Source organism: Hydractinia symbiolongicarpus, chromosome 2 (assembly GCF_029227915.1).
Source record: "Hydractinia symbiolongicarpus strain clone_291-10 chromosome 2, HSymV2.1, whole genome shotgun sequence".
NCBI lineage: Eukaryota > Metazoa > Cnidaria > Hydrozoa > Anthoathecata > Hydractiniidae > Hydractinia > Hydractinia symbiolongicarpus.
The window spans coordinates 28,791,892-28,817,805 of NC_079876.1; the positions used below are offsets into that span (position 1 = coordinate 28,791,892).

Below are 25,914 nucleotides of genomic sequence, written 5' to 3' on the forward strand. Positions count from 1 at the left end.
TAACAATGTGTCTATATTATAATACCTGTATACGTCTGTCTGTCTGTCTGTCACGCAAAATGGTAGCTTAGCTGCACAAGTAGCGAGACGCCCCTGATGCAGTATAAAAAGGACGGGCGAACCCGTGGATTTTTCCACGAGCTAACAACTAGTTGTTTACAAATTTCTGCTTTTTGCAAAATGCCTACTTTAATTTAAATCCAAAATAACTTAATCCCTTGCTAATTATATTAATAATGATTATATTGATAATTACATTCAGATTAAGACAAAGAATAAATTTAATTAAGCAAGAAGAATAAAAAATCAATACACTTGATCATGCGTGATGCTTTCTTGATATTATTTTTGGCAAGTGTTGCATTTGTGGCAGTAAGCTCATCCAGCTACTATGGCAAGAAAGCATTAATATCGTACAACTATCCTGATTATGTTGTTGCTTGGGATGGACCGTCTGTGTATATAAAGGATGACGATAATACTTACTATTTTCGCATTGTAAAAGGTATAAAAAATTGATTACTTTCATTTTAATTTTTGAAATCATCATCTGAATCAGTGCAGACGAAACGTTTAATTCAATTTTGTACTAGCCTGTGTATGTGATATCTTCCCTTTAACTTTTTTTTCATAACTGTTTTGAGATATAAGGGGACTTAGAGGGGAATTAAAGGGAGATTGGGTCAGACTAAAAGGTGCGTACATGGGGAAGGGGGCAGAAAACAAGCAATTAGACACGTACATACTTCATGGACGCCCCATAAACTTAAATTTTATAGTCTTTTGTGTATAATTCATGTTTTGATTTAAGTATTTTTAAAAACGATTAAATGATCTTGCCTTTGCCTAATTTTGCTGATATGTATTATTAACATTAACAACAACTTTTGTTTATAAGTACAAATAAATATATTTTTTTCTTTTCCTTAGGTTTAAATGAAAAACATCACACAATCTCCTTCCAATCACTTTACGACTCCAATTACTATATCAGACACAAATCTCTCGTCGTTAATGTTGAAAAGGATGACAGTTCACATAAATTTAAAGAAGATGCATCATTTAATCTCAAGGTGGATAAATTTTTCAACGGATTTGCTGCATTTGAATCAAGTAATTTTCCAGGCTATTATCTTCGTCATCAGGGTTATCAAATCAAGTTACATCAGATAGATGGAAGCGATCTTTTTAAAAAGGATGCAAGCTTTTATGTTTCAACCCCTCTCTCATGTAAGTGCATTTGTGTGTCTGCTATAATTTTTTTGTTTGTATAAATTGATACATCTTTTGTTTTACACCACCAGTATTCACGTAAAACTAATCTAATACTTATGTAATAAGATTTTTATTGAAGATTACGTCTGAAAGTCAAAATGGAGAATTTTGAAAGTTTTTGCTTCATCCATTAATCTGAATAATAATATCTACTTCAATTAAAGACATTCCAACTTCTGAAATTTAAAAACTATTTTCTATATGAAATATTGCTTTCTTAATAGTGGGTAAAATGTGTTGCACTGAAATTTAGACTTTCTAATAAAAATAATAGGGAAGGGTCTATGATTTTAACCCAACAATTTTAATTTAGCTGTCACTTGTGATTTCTATGAAACCATAATGTGTGAGCCCAATCTTCAGATTAAAATCAACAGTGCAGATATTGGGTGGCAAAATGCATCAGTGTGTTCAGTGCCTTCAACTACAAAATGCCCTCTAAAGTCAGTGTTGACAGATGCTATAGAAATATGTGAAGGGGAGACTTTCTGCAAGATATCAACAGCAAACTATTACCCCAATCGAGAATGCAGGGGAATTAGAAAGTATATGCAGGTTCATTATCAATGTGTTCCTCACTCTATTGTGAAAAAGAAAGGTATGTATACATCTAATTTGTTTATTTGTTTATTTGGTAAGCTTATACACGTTCAGGAGATATCACTGGGAAATATAAATTCTGTGATAAATAACTTATGAATTTTTTTTTATAACAATAAAAAAATTTAAAATAATGTTTTAGTAAGAAATTGTTAGGGTAAAACAGAAATCGCAAGCCAAGATGTGAACAGCATTGGTCCAGGATGACTAATTTCATCAAAAGCCATAAAACCTTTAGCACAACAAATAAACACAATTCAAAAAAGTCAATTTCACTATATCAAAAGTACAATGACGTCTTAGATTCACGAAAGTTCATATCGTAACCTGTGAAATATAATTTTAAAGAGGTCTGAAAATAAAAGGATAGCGAGACATTGTATACAAAACAATACATTATAAACCATTATCAAGACTTTCATGGTATAAGTAAATTAAGAGACAAAGGTAATGGGTAATATGCTTGTACTAGCTTCTATGATGGACTCTATTTTCTAGGCAAGCTACAAAAAGTACGTCTTGACATCAACTTGTAAGAAAATGTAGTTTTTTAATGTGCAATTAATTTTTGGTGTAAGCATTTTTAAAAATTATTAAAAAAAGCTTTTAGGAGGATAATGCAGGATCCAGAAGCTAGTGATATTCAGGCTATTTTAACATATTTGTGAGTTTTGTATTGTAAATATACTTCTGTATAAACATGTTTAATCTTTTAAACGATTTATGTGTTCTTGCATCCTAGAGACAAAGAAGAAAGCTTCCAGTTACAAAAAATGGTTGGCCATTCCTGCTTTCTTTCTTGCCGTTATCTTCTTTTTGTGTAAAGATAGAAATAACAGGACGTGTATAAAAAACAGAATAAAAAATATATTCAAACGAGAAAGTAATCAAACGGCCAACCATAGTTGTCCTTTGCAACGTGGCAGACTATTCCAGCGTTGTGAGACGAGACAGGATAACAATACTGAAATATCAACCATTCCAAAGCAAGGTAAAATTTATCTAATGCTTGTACCTGTCTGCTTGTAACAGGCAAAGACACGATGGTAATCTGCGGGATGTAATTGTGTACAAAATAAATAAAAAAGTACGGGTTGAGAAAAAGATTGTGATCAGCCATGTATATATATAAAGTAAGTCCTAGACTGAATTTACAAAAAAAGTGCAGAGTCGGAATGTAGAATTTAAGTGTACTTTCTTCTACAATATTCTCTACATGCACTTTCTCTCATTTTTTTAACATATGTCTATAGGCTGACACCAAAGGTTGTATGACTGCAGAAAAGCTTTAATATTTTACTCCTAATATTGAGGCCAAATATGTGGACAAAACCTTGGACCAAAATTGGCCATTAGACTTTCTGTGGAAGAAAAAATGGTTTCCTTAAAATGCAACCAAAAACCTTATTCTGAGTTTATTTAATTTTAAAAAAATTCCAAAGGGCCTGATAAACAACTTTTTATTCTTCACAACAACAAAAAAATTATTTTTGAGGCTGTTATCCCTTTAAATAAAAAAACAGAGGTCAATACCTAGTATAAAATTACTGAAGCCATTTTTCCTGAGACAAGTTGATGACGTTATTATTGACATTATTGACAAGTTTTATCTCCTTGTTGGACCTACCTGGTACAGGCGAGATTTTCTTGGGTCTGTCCATGCGTCCATAACAAGTTTTTTTAGAGTTGAATCATCAGGTTTTCTGATTTTTTGCACAATGACAGAAACAATTGAAATTATGATTTATACACAAAAATGAGCCAAAACAGTTTAAAATACGGTTTTCACGACAGGATTGGATCTCAAGATTCAATCATCAGTTTTTTCTGATTTTTTGCAGAATGACAGAAACAATTGACCCTCTAATGTGACGAAGTCATTTTTTGAAATTTTTTTTTCCACCACAATAATGACGGAGTCACAACAAGTTATAAATACAGGTTTTTAAATTCTAAATTTCTAATCATTAAATTATTAGTTTTTGTTGTTGAAAGAGTATCGTCTTATAATTTATTTTGGCCAATAACTATCTAATAAATGCAATAGCAAAATAAACATCTGTGAAAATATTTTCAAAATTCAATTCCATTTTCCCTGTAAACTTAAAGCTCCCAATGTTTGCAGTGGATTCAATGCTTGTTGTAAATGACATCCTTTCTTGTTTATGTGTGTACATGTAAAGGTTATAAAAAATACAAAATGTTTATAAATGTCAAGTTATGACAAATAAATTCATATGATTTTATATTTTAGCACCAGCTGTTTTGCCAAGACATCCTGAAATGCCATCAGCGTTATCTTCACATGATGACCCTCCGCCATCTTATCAAAAAACCTTGCACATACTTCCTCCTCCAACATATGAAGAAGCAATTGTAAGACTTATTTAAGCCTGTAGCACGTTAATCAGGTCAAAATATCTGCAAAACATGGTGTTTATAAGAAGTGAAACGTAAGGACTAAGTGAAACGTAAGGACTATTTGAAACGTAAGGACTATTTGAAACGTAAGGACTATTTGAAACGTAAGGACTATTTGAAACGTAAGGACTAGGTGAAACGTAAGGACTAGTCTGGTTGTGCGGAAATGGACATTTTTGTAATAAAGCATGATGCTCATTATCAAAATAGAAAAAAAGTTAAGCATCACTTTTTGGCATGCCTGTCTATATAAGGCATTAAACCTTAAGGCTTTAAAAAAACAGACCCCTTAGTTAAATGCCTTGTAAATGTAAATGTTAAATTTCATGCAAATTTAAGGCATAAAAAATTTAAGTTGTCGAAACGTCCCTTGAAATAAACGGCATTTTTGTATTTTGAATTCTAAAGATATTTTGTAAAAAACACAAAATGCATAACGATTTCTAGAAACAAGTATATTGTTGACTTTTTTAAAATTACAAATCTAGTTAACCATTTAAAACGGAGCTTAAGAAACCATATACTTATGAAAAAAATATTCAGATAATAATAGAAAAAAGAAGGTGGACAAGCGCTGCCTGAGGTTAATTAAACTTGATTTCCAAGCATAAAAGAAAACACCATTTTTCTACTTTATTTGTATAAAAAATATAAGTTAAAGCGGAAATGATGTTTGTTTGTGTGTTCCAGGAAATGTGTTTAATTATCAAGGCAAATAAATAGAAAAATGTATTAATCTAGAAAATGTATCAAACGTTGCAAATAATACTTAATTTTTTTAGTATTAATAATATTATCTAGCAAACTGTTTATGAAAAATACATGCATTTTTATATAAAATATTTTTTAGATTTTGGTTTTTTTTAAAAAAAAATGCCGACTTTTCTTACCATATTATTTTTGCTGACATAAATGCCTTTTTTAATACTCCGCTGCAACACTCACGTCAGCTATTGGCCAGAAGTGCCTACATTCATCTCACCTGCTATACCTATAAATATTAGAAGAGCAAAAATGCAAACGTTTAAAAGGGATATTATCTTTGAAACATGTGCAAACAACGAGAGGATAGTCAATTTTTATTTTTAATAACGACCCCATCGACAGTTTTAATTAATTATTGAAGCAAAATTAGTTTTTAAACTTGGTAACATTTTATTGTATTTTCTTTTGCCATTAGACTAAGCATTTTTATTAACATTGCACTTCAAATAAATATCTCAATGTCTCATCTTCCCTTACTTCTGTTCTTTCTTGGCTTAATGTTTGTTATGTCAGGGTATATTAATGAACTTCTTTCAATCTGATCTAGACTAAATTTTTAATTTATCTGCATCAAGTTTGTCCTTATTACTTCCTGCAAAGTCTTTCTCAGTCTTTGCTCAGTCTGGAGCTTTGATTACTCTAACATTCATTGTTCAGACTGACGGAGTAGCTGTTCAGCCAACATATCTACCATACCCATTGACCAATAATCAGCAAACTGTGAACTATTCCGAGACCGTACCGCCAATAAACTATCCTGAAACAGGTGCAAATGGTGGATATAATAATGTTGGTAAGTAAACTGATATCTTTGAAATTTGACAATTATCTTTTGAAGTTTATCTTTCACTTGTTTCATCTTAGGTTACAATAACTGTTCGTAGTTGTTCCACATGTTCATGATGATGGTGATAGGTCTGGCTTCTTACACATGGTGCTACTAAGGACGAATGTCATAGTCCTATTTTTTTATTTTCATTGCACCGTCAAAACGTTTTTTAAAAGCCTCAGTCTTAATGATGGTCAATTTTTTATATTGTTATTCACTGTTTGTTTAAAAAAGCACTGTCTGAAAATTAAAGCAGAAAAAATGTGTTCTAGTATTTATTATACAATAGGTTATTGTAGGAACTGTTTTTAATGTTTTTGAATAGATTATGTTTATTTTGCTGAAAAAATCTAGAAATATAAATAACGTTTTGTGAATACTGTTCCTGGCAGCAGCATGAGGAGTATAACTGCGCTGAGAATTTCCTATAGTCGATCATGTTAAGATATATACAAAATCTAGTTTTTGCGTGATTAAACTAACCCCCTTAAAATTTTTGTATTGTTCATGGGCATTTAAGGAAACTAAGACCTAAAAAAGACAAGATCCAAATAAAACCCAAAGAGAAGATTGCTGTTGAATCCAGTTGGGTTTTGGTTAGCTCATATGCTGTATTTATGTGTTATCCATTTTATATGCACTATTATTACAAAAAAGCGTTTGTAAGTGTATTTATTTGTATTAAATTATTTTGTATTGGTAGTATTTATCTGATTAGACTGTCTTTAAAATAAGTTTTGTTTGCCGTAACCCATTTAACCCGAAGGATAATTTTCTGGGCCTAAAAATTATACATCATTAAAATGGGGAAATTCTGACTCCCAAGTTATGAATCCCATGGGCAGAATCGGGCAATAATCTAGGTTTTTTAAGCAGAACACATTATTTTCTAATAATAGCATCCAATACGAATCGATGTTGGCATAGTATACTTTGCTGATTTTATTATGATAATAGCATCACATAAGGGTACTGAAAACAGGTTACTTTTATTGACCCCGCCCTTTTTATGCTTGGAAAATTTTATTTTTTTGTTTCTAAGATGACCAAAAAGTTTTTGGTCAACCGACTGACCTTAATTCTTTTTTATAACTCAGCAAACCAAAAATTACTTAATGACAGCCTAATGTATAATAATTTAATATTTTAATGTTTTTAATACTGTGAATTTGGCTTTAAAATATTGTAATTACAGACATTACCGTGAATCTTTTTATTGTTTTGTATTGTTGATATTTTTAAAAATAAATATATATGTTTATGGTTAAACCTAAGAATAAAGTAAGAAATAATAATCAGAAAAAATATTGACAAATTGCAGGATTTAAACTGACATTATGATACAAACAGTAAGAAAAAGATTCACCAACTCGTTGTAAAATATTTGTGGTAGCAACTTCTATTTGGTTTGTATATAATAGAATCATTTTAAATAGTTTTTTATTAACCTTCACAACTATGTACACATAAATATAACAAAAAACAACAAAAAGTATCTACACAGCTAATTGGCTTGCCATTAGGCAAGAAATTGTTAAAATTATCACCAAATTTTATAATTCCTTGTAATAATACTCCTGAAACTAGTACCAAAACATTTTGTAAAATATTAATTTGGATAACCTGACAAGTAAATGTTTTGTAAGGATAATTTGTAGTATAAAATAGGAACAGTTGCCATCTTATGCATCTATATAATAATACGCCAATTGCGTGTCTCTGTGACAGGCAAAGTGGATGTGTTCATTTTCCTTTGATGTTGCCGAAAAATGCATGCCTAATATGTTCTGACGTTACGGCGCGACGTCAATAATACTATATATGATACGATCCTATACATTATTTTGATCAGCGTTTCAACTTCTACACATAGACAACGAATAAAGTTAATTTCGCCAGTTTTCTGTATCTCACTGCCGACGTCAGAAAAAATCTAAAACAACCTATTTTTCCATTGACCTTTTGCCGAAATGGGTTTTTCAAGGGCTACAATTATGAAATTGTAGCCCTTGAAAATCATCAAACAATGTGACATCGATTGTGCTTTTTTTTATTATATTATTCAAAAGAATGCGTAACTGTTATCAATCTTGCACATTTAAAATGACTTTTTAATGCGAGGTGATGGAATTATTTGAAATAAAAAACAGAGTTGTGCAAAAAATAAACGCCCGAACAGTTTTGCATTATAATGAAGCAAGGCTGACAAAGAAAAAATTGATGTTTGATTCAAACTCTGGTACCTATTGTATCTCATTCAACACTTTATTAATGTTCTAATGTTCTATGTAGGATAATAACTATATTAATAATTTAAAATACAATTCAAACAATGGTTGTGACGTCATTATCGCTGCAGGTGTTGCTTGTCATCACTGTGTTGGCAAAAGATCAGGAAACCGTTGATTATCTTGGTTTAAAAAGTATCTTATCATACAACTATCCAAGCCATGGTGTTGGAATGAAACATGCAGAAGTGTACATCGTGAAAAACATGTTTCATGGTTTCCGTATTGTAAAAGGTAGGAAAAGTTTTTTTTGTATGTGTTGTCAATGCTTTTGATGTTGATATGCCCTTTGTGTTGGTTAATAACAAAACGATACAAATGAAACTTTTAAAATGATTTGTTGTCAATTTCATTGAAAGGACACAAATAATAACACAGTTAATTACATGTGACTTTACTCGTAACTTAATTTATAACAAACCACCCTTCACGGTAAATTTAAATTAGCATACAATAATATTACAAGCAAATGAAATCACTTTATTTTTTAACGTGATTTGTTCCAATTAAAATCGTAAACAAAAGATTATAAAAAAAGCAGAAAACAAGTTATACAGAGCATAGTTTTTAGGACTTGTTTATAGGCGCTTCTAAAGAAGATTGTAGAAAATAATGTCCACAGATGGACAGATACAGTTTTCGTATTTAAATAATAAATTTTTTCTTGTAGCAATCAATTTTTTTCAGAAGAATGATTTTACATTTTAAAATAACTAACACTTCTTGAGTAAAATAACCAAATGAGATATAGTTGAATCACGCTATTTAGAAGATGTGATAGAAGTTATCGTGTAAATCTGGGATATTTTAATCTTAATAAAATGACTTACTAGGTACGAAAAGGTACCAAGAAAGGGAAAATATTAAACTTTGAAAAATAGTAAGGTTAATTATAATTCATCAACAAATATTACTGTTTCTTTTCCCCTTCAAATTCTTTATTATTTATTACTGTCTGATTTCTTCAGTTCTGACGTGTTACTGCTGCTCTACCGATACCGTAGTATAATAATGATTTAATTTCAGGTTTGAACAACCAGCCTGGTGCAATCTCCTTCAAATCTCTCAACCATTCTAACCATTATCTTTGCAACAAATCATCTTTTATGTTCATTGAAAAAAACAACCAAATGCAGAATTTTCAAAATTGTTCCTCTTACTTCATCCGAATAGATAGATTTTACCATAAGTCTGTGGCATTTGAGTCTAGCAGTTATCCTGAATATTTTATTCGTCATGACAACTACAGAGTTAAATTGGAACGTAGTGATGGAACCACGAAATTCAAGCAAGATGCTAGTTATAAAATTCAACCAATCATAACATTCATTGCAGGAAGTGATGGTTAGTGTTGAATGTGTTGTAGTTAAGGAGTTACTTTTGATAAATTATCTTTTAAAGATCTGAAGCATGTTTCCATTTAACTGCATTTACCACTGCATCGCAAAAAGCTCATAATTTTTCTTTGTTGGCGCGTGTGCACTTCGGGAAGTAAAGAGATTTTGTTTAGGTGTACAAATGCTAGCAAAAAAAATTATTAACTTTTTGCGCTCTAGCTGAGCATGCCGTCAAATGGAAGTGAACCTTAAAAACCTGGAAACAAACCACAGAACAGTCAGGAAATAGCCAGGATTTATCATTAGGATTAAATAGATCTAACAGGTTTTTTTGTTACACTGATCATGGTGTACAATATAATAAGAAAAGTCTAATTTGTTATCTGGTTTTTTATTATTCTCACTATCTCTATCTAGGTGATAAAAAAACCTACTCAAGGACTTGGTTGGCTGCACCTATTGTTTTTCCCATGTTTCTCATACTGTTTTTACTTGGAAGACGAAACCAAGGAAGTGATTGTTTTAGCAGATTTTGCCACAAGTGTAACCGGAGAGAGAGCAACAAAGAAACAGCTGAAAATTATGAGGAATATGAGGTCACAGCATCGCCTGAACAAGGTAAATAAATGTAGTTAAATATATTTTTTGCTTACGAGAGCGTATTTGTTCAGAAGCTTAATCAAGGAAGAGCGTGTGCGAAGAAACTGAATGACCAAGTAGTAGTAGGAAATAATTGGAATTAAATAATTTCTAATCAACAAAGTTATCTCTTATAATAATACGTAGAGTGTGCCCGTCTGTCTATGACAGGCAAAGTCGACTGTATTTTTTACAATTTTCTTTAACAGCATCTAAAATACATCCCCTATAAAATGCTCATAAACGTTTTGTTTACAATTTTAACTGGCTAGTGCAACTCATATAATAAATAAATTTCATTAACTGGGACTTTTATTGCATGCTTATTTAAATTTACCGTGACGGGTGCTTTGTTATAAATTATTTTTAACCGTCTGGATTTTTTAAGCGGGCAATACAGGTGTTTAGGCATTCTGATTGGCTTGGCGCTTTTGACGACGGGCCGATATTTTGCGGTATTGCCCGTCGTCAAGAGAAATGGTAGCTTAAAATGTAAACAAGCACAAAAAACAAGTTTTAAGAAGCATTGAAAATGATTATTTATCTAACTCCTACAATACATTTATTGATAAAAAACATTTTTATAGAATAGAAACAAAACAATGTCAAGTTTAACAGTTAAAACAGCCAGATTCAGCAACTTTCCGTGTAGATGCTTCTTCAACATAGCTAGTTAAATAGCTACATTGTCCATAAAAAACGATGCTGATATCCAGTTTTATCAAAAATACTAAATACAGGGCGACGAAATCATAACAAATACGTCTCCTCTCAATTTCAGATTCGTTCCTTTGGTTTTGTGGTTACCGAGTGAATATAAAGCTCGTTGAAGCCCATGTTTTTCTTGGCCACCTATCTAGTTAAAAAAATTACTTCAATATTCGTTGTAACTATATTTTAGCTCCACATTCAACTTTACACATTATTCTGTACGTGTCGAAGATCGTTTTGTTTACAAAGTTTTATTCTTTAAGGACTTCCTTAGTTATTGCACCGATCTTGCAAGCTCGGTCGGCACTTAGACCTCGGGCGATATTTTGCGGTACATCCCGGGGTAATCGGTTATTATTGTATTAGTGTATGGTTACTGGTCATCAAGGTTTCCACTCGAGCGTAAAAAGCTCGGGAGCATTTTTCTCTTGAGTTTAAACTTAATGGAAATCAATTTCCCGCCTGAGAGAAAAGATGTTTAGAATAAAATGGCTGCCGTAAACAGAAAAAACCTTTGGCTACGAAATTTAAAAAAAAATAACAACACTCTTTTTATGGCAGCGAATTAAAAGAAGATGTAACAACAACTAAGATGAGAAAACGTTTTCATGAAAAAGGGGAAAGTTATTATTAATTGTTAGTTTATTAATTTAACTTTCAATGACCCTCCAACAAGCAGTTGATTTTTGTGGTTATTAGGAAGGATTGAAAAGAATTTATGAATCCATAACTTTTATTCACAAATTCAATGCTAACAGGTCTCTCTGCTGTACTTAACACCATTAGGGTTAACCCTAACACTTTTCTGAAAGGTGTTTTTATTTTGTGAATAAAGAAGTGCAGAAGAAATTGTTGTTTTTGTTAATATTTTTCTTGGATTGCGCAATTGTTTGCATTTTCTTGAATTTCATTGGTTAAAAAGCTCGAGAGAAAAAATACGTGCTGAAAAAGTTGAATGAGTTCAACATTTTACGTCGAGTCAGCGGTCATTCTACTTCATTGCGCACGCTTTTGGGAAAAGCTCTCGAGCTTTTACCGCTGGAGCAGAAAATGCAGTCGTATGGAAGCCTACCTTAAGAGACAATGCTCTTATTGAAACTAATATTAGCCAAAACATTATAAAACGCTGTTCTTGTCTTTATCGTAGGAAAAGCAAAGTTTTCGTCACTTTCATCTGAGCCTCCACCGTTGTACCAGATGGCTACAAGTTATGTTAATGAAACTGTAACAGATGATGCACCAGTGGCTTATGTTTTATTGGACAGAAACCGGGCTATTTATGCTTTATCCGATACGAACAAGGTGGGTGCAAAGAAGAAATACTCTTCTGAACTTGGTCTATTTTTATAAAAGTATATTATGTTTCTCTAATTAAGCAATGCAGGCAGTTCTTAGTAATTATAGAAGGATGTCCTTATTACAGTGTTGCGCTAATTGAAAATAATCATATTAAGGTGTAGCACACGATAGCGTTACTTAAAGGCAAATAAGTAAATAGAGAAAGATGCCAGTAATAAAACGGTAGTCCAAAAAATTAGAGAAAATTATGGTATTTTAGTCTGAGACTTTTTCATTAGATAAAACTAGATGTTTTGATCCTTATCAACCTTCTCACGGTTGACCTATATTTCCGAATGACATTACTTGTATATTATTGCTCTGTTTGACTTCTCCTTTTATTTCCCTCGTTATTTAGTTATTTAGTCCTGCCCATCAAATTAATTTGAATTCCACGGATTTTCCCCTCTCCCTGCCAGTTTTTTTTAAAACTTCTTTTGGTACATTACATTGCTTTGATACATACTGAGTTTCCATATTTATCTATTTAATACCTGCCTGCCACATTTCTACGTCTTATACCTGTCAGAGCCTTAGCTTTTTGGCTATTACCTAATTTAATAATCCCTTAATTTTCTATAAAATCCTTATACTCGGTGAAATATAATAACTTCCCTTAAGATTATGCTTAGAATTTTAAAGTTAAAACATAACTTAATTTCATCAAGGGCAGTCTTTTTTAAAAGTTCTAACACACGAATTATCTGCTTACCCTATTTTTCCGGATTTTTCTTTAAAATCAGAATAAATCTGGGGTCAATTTTTGTCATTTTATGCGAAACTTGTAAAAACTGCAAAATATGTTAGATAAGTTTTGTTTAGTTATCAGAAACTTCAGGCAGTATTTTGGACAAATTTTAGGCTCTTGATGATGTCACAGAAAAAGTGCTGACATAAGCAAAAATTATTGCTACCATTATGCAATTGTATATTTTGTTCTTTTTAATGATATACTATAACTTTGCCATGTTTGATTTTATTTTGGAAAACTTATCAAAATTTAAGGGCGCTTTAAGGACTGATAAGGGTTAATGTTGGATGAAGGAATTTATGTTAAAAGTTGAGATTCGAAATATAACTGTTTAAATTTCTATTAATCATGTAGCCTCCTCTATGCAGCATCGTGTAATACCTACTAATTATTATAAAAGATGCATACCTTTAGGATGATCATACACCAACCCATCTTCTTGCAAACATGTCAAATTCAAAAATAGATTATCCAATATTGAATACATGTGAGGCTGTTGGTGAAACAGTAACAATGAGCAATAGTGAGGATGCATCTTCCACAAAAGGTAAGCAAGAAACTGTACAGTGAATTAAACTAAAGACCTAATAAAAGTCCCAGTAAGGGTAAAAAAGATGTGGAAAGAAAGAATTTTGAATTTTATTGTTCAAAAAATATTTGAAATATCAAAGATCATACCCGCAAGCAATCATTCAGACTTCAGTCCTCAAAAAATTACGTGCACAATCGGCATCGGGCACTGAAAAGCCTTGCACGTGAAATTTGTAAGAATTTTTAAATTCCCAGCACCAACAAGGTCAACGCCTACCCAGAATGAATTTCTATTTTGTTGCAACATAACAAATCACTTGGTCCTCAAGATGTTGATAATTCACAGAAAAGAAATGCTCTACGACGGTAGAAAAAATGTTTTATGCATGTAATATATAAAAATAGCTCTTTGTGAACAGGTTTACACATACAAGATCATGGCGCCTGATTCCACGTATTTATTTTTTATGGCATACCCGATTCCGATCGTACACGATCGTGCACCATTACTTAAATACCGAGCCCGATTTATCGTGTACTATAAAAACAAATCTTTTGAGGCCTGTTTGAACTTGTGAAAGTTCAATTGTCCATATTCACAACTAGACTTAGTACTTTGCATTTTTTGTATTTTTTGGTTAGGTCCGAAATATCAAACTATTATAATTTTTGCTGACATCAGCATAACCTATTTTCTCGATTTCCCGGATCTTTGCCACTGGTGCATTTTCAACGTTCCTTACTTTAAAACTTTTGTATAATTGCTTTTCCATATTTACTTGTTAATTTTGTTGGGGTTTAAGGTAAGAAACCAAATTTATTTTATTTAATAAATCTTCTGTGCAGTCTATGCTGAAGCATCATCAGATCATATTATTAATTAAAGTTTTCTTAGAACATCTAAAATACCGTTAAAATTTCATTTAGTCCCATGAGGGCACTTAATTATAAACAATGATTCTATAAAATATTCTCTCATATGTCCGACAACGTGTTTACCTCCTCTGTTCAATTTAATAGCTCCTTAGTGTTATTTTTTATTCTCCTTCTCTTCAACACTTCTACTTCATCAAAATTGACTGTATATTTCGTTTCTTTTCTGCATTTTGTTATGTATTCCGCATCAGAACCATGATGACTCGATACATTGTTGAATGTTACATGTTATTCTATCTACCATTACTTTTTTACTTTTAGATCTGCAGAGTACAGCGTAAGTAGACACCCAGAGTGAATTATCGAGTAATTTATAATGTATTAATATATAAATCTTAACAGTAATTTGAAAAGGATTAAAAAATACAAACTCAAAATTTTTTTAAACTTTTTTAACGATATTATATAAACTTTTTTATATATTTGTTTTTCAGGTGTTAAATATTTGTACCACAATTTTAAAATAATTTTTTAAGTTTACCATCATTTAAATAATTTGTAACTTTTAAATATAAAATTTTTTAAATAATTTTTAAAATAAATAAATTAATACTACAGAACTACTACTTAATACTAACTCGCTTTTTCAGACACAGAATTCCACTTAATTTTATAAGAATGTTTTCAGTGCAATAATCGGACAATGGGAATATTATTATGGTTGCATTATTATTGAAACATCTCAGAGTGCTCCAATTTTAATGAAGTGAAATGCAAGGCTTTGTAGCTAGCTACATCTTTTATTTTTCTCGTATTAAAAGCATATGCAATAAGTAAGCTCTTTAAGGATCAGATCTTTGTTTAAACAACAATGAAAGACTGAATATTAATATCAAACAAGGTTCTTATGGAGAATCAGTCAATTTAAAAGTTAGAATATCTACTTTTGCTGCAAATATTTTGTATGGAGCTAACCTTTTTATATTTAAGACTTTTAATCATTTGAAATGATTGGTGAGAATCGCTTATGTTAAAATTCCACTGGAATACAGTTAGTTTCAATAATTGCATTCGAAAGTTTTAAGGCTACTTAGTTACAAATCAAATAATGTTTTCATGACGAAAAGAAAAACTACTCATCAATCGTGAAAAAATGAAATAATGATTCAAGAGATTATTTGGTGTGACAGTGCTCCACAATTATGCACATGTTTTAAATTTTCTGTTTTCAATTTATAACATGTTTACTGTGTTGTCTTTTGATGTTTAATTTTATGTTATTCCTCTGAAAATGAAATATTATATATTTTTTCATACATTCATTCACAGTGTGATTTATCTCATTCCAAGTTATTTTGAAAAGCCTAAAATAATTATGTGTTCATTGTGATAGTTCTAAAAGATAATCGAAGGAACACAAATTATACATTTTTCCACCAATTTAGATTAAAAAAAATGAATAATAGCTAAATAAATAAATAATGAATAAACAGATCATCTACTTTGGAATTGTGAGTATTCTCTATGACGTGTCGCCTACCACTGGATGTAGCCAAACACTCACTGCAGATCAAGGTGTTATAACATCTCCTAATTATCCAGCCAGTTACCCTGCAAATACAAGGTGCACGTACAAAATCAAAGTTGCTACAGGAAAGCGTATACGACTCCAATGGACGGTTTTCAAGGTGGATGGTGAAATGGTAAAATGTGACGGTGGAGATTATGTTATAGTTAGTGCTGGGTGAGTTTATCCAAACAAGGTGGCCACACCGCCTAAAATTTGGACCAAAAATATTTGTTTTTGATAAAATCTCCTGACATTCTATATCTTGATATGCGTTATTTTTCCCTGGTACTTGCTATCTACTTTAAGGGCAGAAACTTTCACGTATCAAAAAAAAACGAGAAATTTATGGAATAAACTTTTTGCGTTTTGCAGTTTTTTGAACAAATTTCGCGGGGAAAAATTTCGCAAATCGAAGAAAAAGGCCATTTTGCGTGAAAAAACTTTTGCGAATGAGCAAAAAATAAAAAAAAAATCTTAATTTTTCTTATTTTTCTTTGTTTGTTTAATGTAATCTTCAACTTCCCACTCAAACTCAGTTTCGTCACCGGTTTCTCTATCTTCACCAATGTACTAATGAATTTTGCTATCACATAACAATTCAAATTCTTCTACCGTGCTATATTGAGCCTGTAGAAAACAGAGCCGTTGGCAACCTTTTCAATTTTTTAATGACTTCACCCACAGTCGTGAACACTCCACCTGTTTCAGCGCAAACTAGAAAAAAGGACAAAGCTGCGACAAGTACTGAAGGAAATAAAGATATTGGAGAAGATTGTAAGATCGTATACGTATTAATTAACAATATCCATCCATGTGTCATTATTTTTTTCTGGAAGGGGCTTTAAATTAGCTTGGAAAAAAAATTTTTTTAACGTGAAAAAACTTCCGCGTTTTTTAAATTGGCTATGATTTCGCGTGGAAAAGCTTTTGCGTTTTGCTGTTTTGAAATTTGTAAAGGCAAAACTTTCGCGAAAAGGGCGAAATTTTCTGCCCGCGAAAGTATCATGGTTTGATAAAAATAAAACCGGTATGAAAGTTAGAAACAGCTTGATCCTTTGTAACATTTCCTTCTAAAGTTTTGCCAATTCTGCAAGTACGGCGCTGTTTTGGTGTTTCTAAATTCTCCTAACATGGTAAAATTTCAAATATGCGGCCACCTTGCATTGTTGTTCTCAAAAACGTTTGAGGTAGTTTCCAATTTATTTCTGATAAAATGTTGGTCCATGTTTTGGTGTTCCTAAGTTCAATGGTAAAGTTTTAACTCTGCGGGCACCTTGCATAGGTGAAAATAAGAAAAAAAGCATTCCATTGTTCTCAAAAACAGTTGTGGTAGTGTTATGGTTAAAAAATGTAAGTTATATAAAATGTACGGAAACAGGTACGAAAAGCTGTGTAAATGTTGTTGATGATTGAAACAGTGATGCATACCAATTCCTGTGGTTGCGTCAATCAAAGTGTTTTTCACCTTTCAGATGCAGCTCTCCAAAGGTTTATTCAAGATACTGCAACGATGACACTAATGATTATATTCCACATGATATGTATTCGAGAGATGAATGCATGCAGGTGTACTTCTACTCAAACCAAGTCTCAAGCAACTTCGTGACCAGCTTCCATGCTACATATACAACTTACTCTAAAGATGTTGCTGCTCCAGCTATAGATGTTTGTGGTGGACACAGGTAGTCCTTTCATTGTTCATTGACCTCCAAATTTTTCTTCACTGTGCTGTTTTTACAAGTGTTGTTCTGTACAAGTGTTGTTCTGTATTTTAACGTTTCCCTTGTATTTACTGTAATAGCTTTAGATGATGAAAAACTTTTAGGTCATTGTTTTTGTTGTGAAACTCAAAAATAGCCAAGGATAGTATTTTCACATCAATGGGGAAAAAGATTCAGCTTATGAAACTAATTCATATGTTGCACCAAATATGAAGGTTAGGCAGAATGTTAGTGATCCGCAAAGTAGTTCTATTTTTATGTCAATTACACTGACAATTACCGCTCGTCACGAGATCAGGGTGAGCATTTCATAAATATGGTGGTCACGCAGTGTGCAATGATAAAGATTTATCTATATATACACGCCATCCGGATAAAGTATCTGCGTGTATCACTCACATATTGGCGCACGTAGTGTAGTGGCTTCATCCGCGGTTTCCAGTTTTGTAGAGTGTGTATCGAACCCCGCTTGTTGCCAGCCAATATACGCAAAGTAGCTCTTTTATTTGAAGGTCTTTTCTACTGCTGTTTTTTGTTAATTATGTTTTCCACTATTGTTCTGTCTTATCCTGTCTTTTGACTGCTTTCAGTCTTGTTTATTTCTGTCCTGTATATTCCTGTGGCTGTTAAAGACCTGTTTTTATCAGTAACTCGTTCGATGAAGCATGCGCAAAATTTCTTTTCCATGTAAACTTCTCTTCGCATCATTGGCACAGGTCATGCTAATAATAAATATGTCAATATAAGCCCCAATATACACTATTCAATTTTCTTGTTACAAACATGTATAATGTTGAACTTGGTTTTAACACTCTAATTTTAATTATTTCGTTTTGTGGTGTGCCCAAGGTTCCTTAATGTGCCGGCACACGCTTCTTTATTGTTTACAAAATCAAATGTTCATTAGTTTAACCCTATTCGGTCCGGGGTTTTTCGAACATACTATGACCGGGGGGGGGCGGATTCCGCCCCCCCCCCCCCCCCCCTCAATAACTTTTCATAGGATTGTTCAAATTGAATCAAACTTGGCACACTTATAGTACGTCATAAAAAGAACAAAATGGCGGCAATAAATTTTTGCTTGCGTCAGCACATTTTCTGTGACGTCATCAGAACCTTGAAAATTGTTAAAAATGCCACTATCTGCTTAAAATATAATTACTTTTGTTCTAGAGCGAATTTTTACATTCTGTTTGAAGTTTCTAAAAGCTAAATAAAATGTTTTTAACATATCTTCCGGTTTTTACATGGATCAAATAAAAAATTGCCAAAAATTGACCGAAAATCCGTGTTTTCCCGATTTTCAGGTAAAATCCGACAAAATCGGGAAATCGGATTAGTCACGTGTCAAAATTATTCAAAATGATTCTTCTTGACGAAACAAAGTTGTGTTGCAAGTTTCAAGTTCTAAGGATAATCCTAACAGGAGTTATTATATTTTCCCCATTATAAGGATTTCATAGAGATTTTTGGGGGTAGTTTCGAGTAATGGCCAATATCAAAGCCTCTATATGGTATGGGACCTAAAAATTTAGCATGCAGGTGTCTAATAGATAAATGTTGAAACTCAGTAAGTATCATAGCCATATAAGAAAGCAATCAGGAGTTATTAAAAAAAAACCGTCAGGGGGGGCGGAATCCGCCCCCCCCCGGACCGAATAGGGTTAAATTGCTAATTGAAGTCAGAGCATCATGTGGTGAAGAGGAATTGAAAAAATGTTCACAATAAGTTTGGGATAGTTAGAAATATCCGAATTCCGTAAGGGTCACCTTACAATACATTTTAGTGCTTTTAATATAGATATGATGTTTCTAATTTTTCTTTCTGTGAACTGGTACAGGGTGACCACTCCTCCTTAAGTTCTTTAAATAACCTTAGAAAAAGAAGATCTCCCTAAAAGTACTAAAATATACTTAAAAATTAATTTCTCCTTATTTCTTAATTTTTTTTGATCGTAACTTTTTTGTAAATGTGTTCATGGATTTTTCATCACCAGTGAAATAAGAAATCTCTTACCTGAAATCCTATATTTTTTATCTTTCAGGGCTAATGTGTATGTATATTTGTATAATATGTATAATTTTCTTATCATAGAACATAGTATGTAACATTAAAGATAGAGAACTAAAATTGGTTTTCTCCTTAATTATCCTTATTTTTTTATTCTCGTCCGCAGCAAGATATCCTTAAAAAATGTCAATTGTCTCCTTAATTCTCCTTAATATCCTTACTTTTTGTTCTCATTTTATTAGTGGTCACCCTGTGGTAAATTATGAACTTTGTATGATAAAGTCGAGTCTCAACCCTCAACAAATATTGCAAAATACTGTTTGAATATATATTTTGTCACAAATTTATTTTTATTCATATGTTTAGATTATATTAAAAGAAAAACAACAAGATCGTTTTTTCTTTCAATATTTCTACAAACTGCTCTACCAACTATGTTTAGATTACGTAGTTTATCTGGCGTTCTAATGTCACCGGGTTGGCCACACACCTATAAACTAAACCAACAGTCCTGTTCCGTGAGGATATACATTGACAACAGCAAGTTAAGAATTAAGCTAGCTTTTATGCAAATTGACACTTATGCACTGAACAGTGGTAAACAACGGTGTGATGTGCAAGGGAATGACGTCCTTAAATTTCGAGGTATGTGATTGATTGAGACTGAAATTGTATCTTGTGTTTCTTCTACCTTCTACCGCATTAACGCAAAAAAAGTGTGTTGTTGCGCGAAATTTTATGCGCAAAATTTGTTGCTCTAATTCTAATAAGTGCGATAATATACTTTTATCTCGAAACTAAAAAGACAAACCTTACATTTTACTATTTTTTTACTTTTTTCGCAGAATTTTTGCCGCAAATTCCCCACGAGTTTGCGGCAAAAATTAATACGCCAGAAATACGTTCATATTGTTTTTCGCGAAGATTATTAAGATTAATACTTAACAAAATAGATTGTTTCTTTTTTTACTGCGCGAAAGTGCGGAAATAAGAACGAATAAGGTAACTGGCACTTAAAAATACAAATATTTGTTCAGCCGCACCCTTCATTCAGTAACACCGTGAGAAATGCACCTCCCTAACTGTAAATTATGGTACTTATTAAAGAACTAGCCTGATTTGCTGTCGAAAAGTATTATTTTAAAACAAGTAGATCTGTAAAGAACATTGATGTACAATGCATTGGTGGGCACTTTCTAATTTACATTGCTTTTATATACGTGCTAGTTGAGAGAAAATATGAAGTGGTTGCGTTTTAAACTTGTTTGTTTTTAAATGGTCGAAGTCATTAAGATTTGTTAATATGACTAAAGAAACAGGATGTTCATTGTAGACACCCGAAAGTTCAGAAAATGTTTATGAACACTGAAGACAAAAACAAAATCAGAAATCATTTTAAATGTCACATTGGACATCCAAATATAAATGAAAGCGACAGTGTATTTGATATCCATAATTTACTCACTTGCTATCAAATCAAGCTTTTGATGCGACGATTATGTTTTCAACCATTTATTTTGATATTTTGAACATTTTTACATGAATATTAATACTTAGTTACCCTGATTATCATTTATACCAGCAATTAATATTGAGCATTTAACTTATGATGTCAATTTTACAAAGTTAGGTAGACTTTCCATGCCTATATCTCATCTCGGAATCCAATGAAGATTTTTCTAATAAAATAAACAGAATCTTAGAAAACTTCTCAATTCCTTTAACGTATTCTGCCACAGAAGGTAAGTTTTCCATCATTAATAATTATTTTCCTGTTTTTAGCCAAGCATCGCCTTTCAAACAAATACGATGAATTCAAATATTGTAGTCGTCAAGATCCATTTTACAGATATTACTTTGGCAATTATAGTTACATTGATGTCACCTTTGAGAGGGTACAAACTGTAAATAATTCATATAGTGGTTTTGTTGTTGGATATGTTTTGACAAAAATTAAAGGTAGAAATCTATAATAAATTTGTTTAAGATACCTTAAGCGGAGAAAGTTTGGTGAGTTAAAAAATAAATAGATAAAATAAATTTGCAACTTTTGAAGATTGAAATATTTTACTGTTCACCAAAATGTTCACCAAAGGTATGTCAAATTAAGAGCGAATTCCTTCAAAATTTGGAACAACTGATTAAATGGATTTCTGAGCATTGTTCTATCAACAAAATAATCAATAAACAAAATAAATGTTGCATTTCGTTGCTATTTTTTGCTCATTATTACTCAATTTTTATGAAAACGAGTACCTTTGTTATATCTCTCGCCAAATTGAATCCATGCCGAACATAACAAAATTCGATTTTTAATTTCCAAAATTTTATTAGTATGAAAAATTTCATTTAACCCAATTGTCAAACTGAATCTATGCCACATTTTCTCCACCTAATGTATTCTGTTCGCTGAAATTTAAAAAGCTTACCAGTATCATCAACATGTTTCTGTTTCACATAACCACCTTGTTAGTGTTATTGGTGCATCGGTTTATGTTTGCAACGGGTAAAAGTGAATCATGTCCAGAACCTTTCACCACTTAGAATGTTCAATTTTAATATTAGTTTTCCTTGTTTAACCTCGTGAACATCATATCAATAAATATTAATATGATCTGCGCTGTAATATTGTCATAGTCAATAAAACACTGGTGCATTTTACTCGCGGGAGACAATGAATTGACATTTCATGCAGTTCGTCTGGGGCCGATTTATAGAATTGTTATGGGAGGTTAGGGAAAGGAATTTGGATTTGCGACTTCGATAAAAATCAAACTATTCCCCTTTTAAGATTTCTTGATTCTACACGGAAAGAGGGTTAAAAACGCAAAGGTTTATCATAAACACAAATAACTTTGTTTTTCATAAAAACAAAGTTATTTTAATGTAACAACGAAACAAAATTATTTTATTTCTCAAAGCATCATCGCTTGACGTTATTTTCTTGATCCAGTAAATTTCCCAATATTATCTGAACAGGATTCTATTTGTTTAAACAGATGTGGCGTCGAAGGTGGATGGTTGCCATTCCTATTGTTGTCCTTATCTTAATGTGTTGTACGTGCCAGCACGTAAAAAAACATGGTGGTGTTAGAGCAATTGTACGAAATCATGTTTTTAATCCGACCCACAAAAACAAAGGTCTACCAATGCCAGTCATTCAAAAACAAGGTGAGTATGCATTCGCTTATTTCCTGTTTATATATTGAGTGCATGTACCACAAATGCAGGCAAGCAAATTAGAGCAATTTTATACGTACCTCTAGCGGGTAATGTAAGTTTGTTACCATTGTAGGGGAAGAAGAGCCAACCATTTCAATGAAATTCCCAAGGGCGTTAAACCTTCCTGTTATTTACTTAAACGTGCATTTAAATTAACTGATTGGTGCAGTGCTAAGAAATTGCTTATACGGGTACCAGAGAGTGATGCTATTATTGTACACAGAATATAACGCATCGTTCGGTTATAGTTTTAAGCACCCTTTTTGCCCTATTGAATTCAAAAAAACGTCATTGTCACTTCAGTTAAAATATAAACACAGCCTACAGTATTCGTTACCCTGTCATAGCTAAGGTAGCCTTTATATCGACTCAAAATAAGAGAAAATTTCGTTGTGTTTGCATGAAGTTTTTTATATCTGGACTGCACATGCGTGATAAATATCTGAACATGCGCAATAGCTTCATTTCGGATAAATCCTGTTTACATAAATATTTTAAAGGGGAAATTAAATCAACACTGAAATGAGTTTGAAAATCGCTTCGCTTGAAATCATAAAAACATATAAAGTCTAGACATGAAATAACATTTCGCATGTAAAGGCTGCCTAAGAATCAATAAAAAATGGGAGTAGCTCATGGGTTCATTAGGAGAAAAAAGTGGTTGCAAATCACCTATTTACAGTCAAACATATACGCTGTTAAAGTGTGTAATAAACCTCCAGGCTTTGCTTATGAGCTGCATGTATGTAACTAGAGCATAAAACAAACTATTTCACTTTTTATGAAATAGTTTGTTTTAAGCTTAATGTACTACTTGATTTTAAAACAAAAATAGAAGTGACCTAGCCTTTTCAAGTTTGGTCAATAAAACCTAAACTAATAATTATTGAAATTATGCAAGGTAAAAACATCCTAATGCATCAGTAAATTGTTAGTATAAAATATTTAGTTGAACAACGGGTCTAAAAAATGTTTAACCCTATTAACTGAGCAATACTTAATGTCGCAACCACTGGGGTTAAAGTAGGCTGAGTGCCCTGACGTCTGTTCACGTGAAGGGCTGTTTCTATTTAGCTTCGGGTTCTATTTTACGCGAACAAAAAAAAAATGTTTATCATGATGGGCGGCACACCTTGATGCCTGTTGATATGTGTAAATGTTTAGGCATGTAATCGCACGATTTCAATTTTATTGTAATTTTACCCATTGTTGACAACATTAACCACAACAATTCTGTGCCAAAAGGTTCATTCGATTTTTATTGGTTGTATTTATTTGATTTCAAATTATTAATTTTTATCGTCCATACTGTTCAATTTTTAGATGCGTACACCACCTCTGCGCCCACCTATCCGCCACCTTCATACCAAACAATACTTTCAGGAAGCAACCATGTCCCACCCCTACAGAAGGAACACAACCAACAAGCATCTGCACCACCCTTCCCACCATCTTTGCAAATGTCTGCGACTGAGGATCCTCAACCACCAGCATATAGCGAGATTACGTCGCAACAAGTAAGTATTCAGTCATATTAAAGTTGTATTGCACTATGCTCTGTTGAACTACTCTCTTGTACTACTCTATTCCACTACTTTATTGTGCTACTCTATTGAACTACTCTCTTGTACTACTCTATTCCACTACTTTATTGTGCTACTCTATTGAACTACTCTCTTGTACTACTCTATTCCACTACTTTATTGTGCTACTCTATTGAACTACTCTCTTGTACTACTCTATTCCACTACTTTATTGTGCTACTCTATTGAACTACTCTCTTGTACTACTCTATTCCACTACTTTATTGTGCTACTCTATTGAACTACTCTCTTGTACTACTCTATTCCACTACTTTATTGTGCTACTCTATTGAACTACTCTCTTGTACTACTCTATTCCACTACTTTATTGTGCTACTCTATTGAACTACTCTCTTGTACTACTCTATTCCACTACTTTATTGTACTACTCTATTGAACTACTCTCTTGTACTACTCTATTGTAGCTACCAAAGTATTTCACTTTATCTGCTGTTAAATGAACTATAGGTGAAATTACTATTGTCATCAACTACGATTGAAACAAACATTTTTTCATATGCAACCACTTTATAAGCAACCGATTTATAAGCAGCCAAAAAAACTGCTACTAAGCGATCTTCAAGCAATTTTTCTCATCAAATTTGATTTTCAAATTTAGCAGTAAGTACATCTCTCTTTTTAAGAAACACGGTATTTCTTAAGTGGAGAGAGATTTTACGTATATGAAACTAAAAAATTAAATTGATAGACTCCCGGGGATCTTGCTAAAAATAATTTTAAGGATATAAAATAAGGGTCTGACTCTATAAATTTTCAGAAAATCCTTAAAGTTTCAAGTTAAAGACACATCCTGGCTGAACCTAACAAGTGTATCGCTTATAAAGAAAGTCTTGCACCAGAGAGAAAGTTAAGTTGCTTATAAGAAACTACGTGTATATTATCTTTATTTAGATTGGGCACCCAGCCATGGCTTACCCGCCGCCCGTACAAAACCCGCCAGGTACATGATGCTATTTTTTTATAACTCTGTATGATGATGTGTTTTCTCAAGAAAAATGGTAAAAATCGTCTTTTTTTTCTCGCTGCGCCGAAATTTTAAAAAAAATCTAGCTACGCCAAAATAAATCCACGCTAAATTTTCTCCGAATAAGCTATCAAAAATTATTTATTATCCTTTAATACGCCTTAGGATTTGTTCCCTAGAGTACTTTCTGTTTATCAAATCTTAGTGATTATGCTTTAGGTTGTCGTTGGGGGGGGGGGGGTGGGGGGTATCTCATAGAATATTAGGAAGTGGTGCTTAGAATAGGATTGGAGGTTACCCCTCGTTAGTTGACATTTGAGGATAATTCTTAGGAGTTAACTTTTTTTACCCCATTCAAATCTTGAACAAAGTAATTTATTTGAAAATAGACGTGTTTGATTTCTTTCCTGTTTTAGTTCTTTTGGTTTTGTTCATTTAGAATACAACGAGAAATTTTAATC

At 32.2% G+C, this 25,914-nt stretch overlaps 3 protein-coding genes across 4 annotated transcripts; all 3 read left to right on the forward strand.

Annotated features, from left to right (window-relative positions):
- Positions 1-243: 243 nt before the first annotated feature.
- LOC130630532 (uncharacterized) lies at positions 244-7,316 on the forward strand. The gene is made up of 7 exons (XM_057444059.1): positions 244-505; positions 931-1,230; positions 1,589-1,873; positions 2,618-2,866; positions 4,130-4,251; positions 5,719-5,854; positions 5,926-7,316. Exons 1-7 carry the CDS (start codon positions 322-324, stop codon positions 5,943-5,945), a joined length of 1,296 nt encoding a protein of 431 aa, XP_057300042.1. The 5' UTR covers positions 244-321; the 3' UTR covers positions 5,946-7,316.
- Positions 7,317-7,457: 141 nt separating this feature from the next.
- LOC130630534 (uncharacterized) lies at positions 7,458-15,667 on the forward strand. Of its 2 annotated transcripts, XM_057444062.1 has the most exons (6): positions 7,458-8,412; positions 9,205-9,522; positions 9,933-10,133; positions 12,013-12,167; positions 13,369-13,501; positions 14,683-15,667. In XM_057444062.1, exons 1-6 carry the CDS (start codon positions 8,223-8,225, stop codon positions 14,700-14,702), a joined length of 1,017 nt encoding a protein of 338 aa, XP_057300045.1. In that variant the 5' UTR covers positions 7,458-8,222; the 3' UTR covers positions 14,703-15,667. The 2 variants fall into 2 exon arrangements, with proteins under 2 accessions (XP_057300045.1, XP_057300044.1); XM_057444061.1 differs by having other exon boundaries at positions 13,369-15,667.
- A 119-nt stretch (positions 15,668-15,786) lies between these two features.
- LOC130630535 (dorsal-ventral patterning tolloid-like protein 1) lies at positions 15,787-24,347 on the forward strand. The gene is made up of 6 exons (XM_057444063.1): positions 15,787-16,105; positions 17,404-17,613; positions 20,106-20,308; positions 21,446-21,622; positions 22,663-22,834; positions 24,209-24,347. The coding sequence occupies exons 1-5, from the start codon at positions 15,843-15,845 to the stop codon at positions 22,755-22,757; spliced, it is 948 nt and encodes a 315-aa protein (XP_057300046.1). The 5' UTR covers positions 15,787-15,842; the 3' UTR covers positions 22,758-22,834; positions 24,209-24,347.
- Positions 24,348-25,914: the final 1,567 nt, after the last annotated feature.

Bases quoted from the DNA above. Each gene is read 5' to 3' on its own strand.
- LOC130630532 (XM_057444059.1), top strand. From the start codon at position 322: ATGCGTGATGCTTTCTTGATATTATTTTTGGCAAGTGTTGCATTTGTG. The intron at 506-930 runs GTATAAAAAATT...TCTTTTCCTTAG, and splicing joins CTATTTTCGCATTGTAAAAG to GTTTAAATGAAAAACATCAC. The intron at 1,231-1,588 runs GTAAGTGCATTT...ATTTTAATTTAG, and splicing joins TGTTTCAACCCCTCTCTCAT to CTGTCACTTGTGATTTCTAT.
- LOC130630534 (XM_057444061.1), top strand. From the start codon at position 8,223: ATGGTTGTGACGTCATTATCGCTGCAGGTGTTGCTTGTCATCACTGTG. The intron at 8,413-9,204 runs GTAGGAAAAGTT...ATTTAATTTCAG, and splicing joins TGGTTTCCGTATTGTAAAAG to GTTTGAACAACCAGCCTGGT. The intron at 12,168-13,368 runs GTGGGTGCAAAG...GCATACCTTTAG, and splicing joins CTTTATCCGATACGAACAAG to GATGATCATACACCAACCCA.
- LOC130630535 (XM_057444063.1), top strand. From the start codon at position 15,843: ATGAATAAACAGATCATCTACTTTGGAATTGTGAGTATTCTCTATGAC. The intron at 16,106-17,403 runs GTGAGTTTATCC...TTCACCTTTCAG, and splicing joins TATGTTATAGTTAGTGCTGG to ATGCAGCTCTCCAAAGGTTT. The intron at 20,309-21,445 runs GTATGTGATTGA...TCCTGTTTTTAG, and splicing joins TGACGTCCTTAAATTTCGAG to CCAAGCATCGCCTTTCAAAC.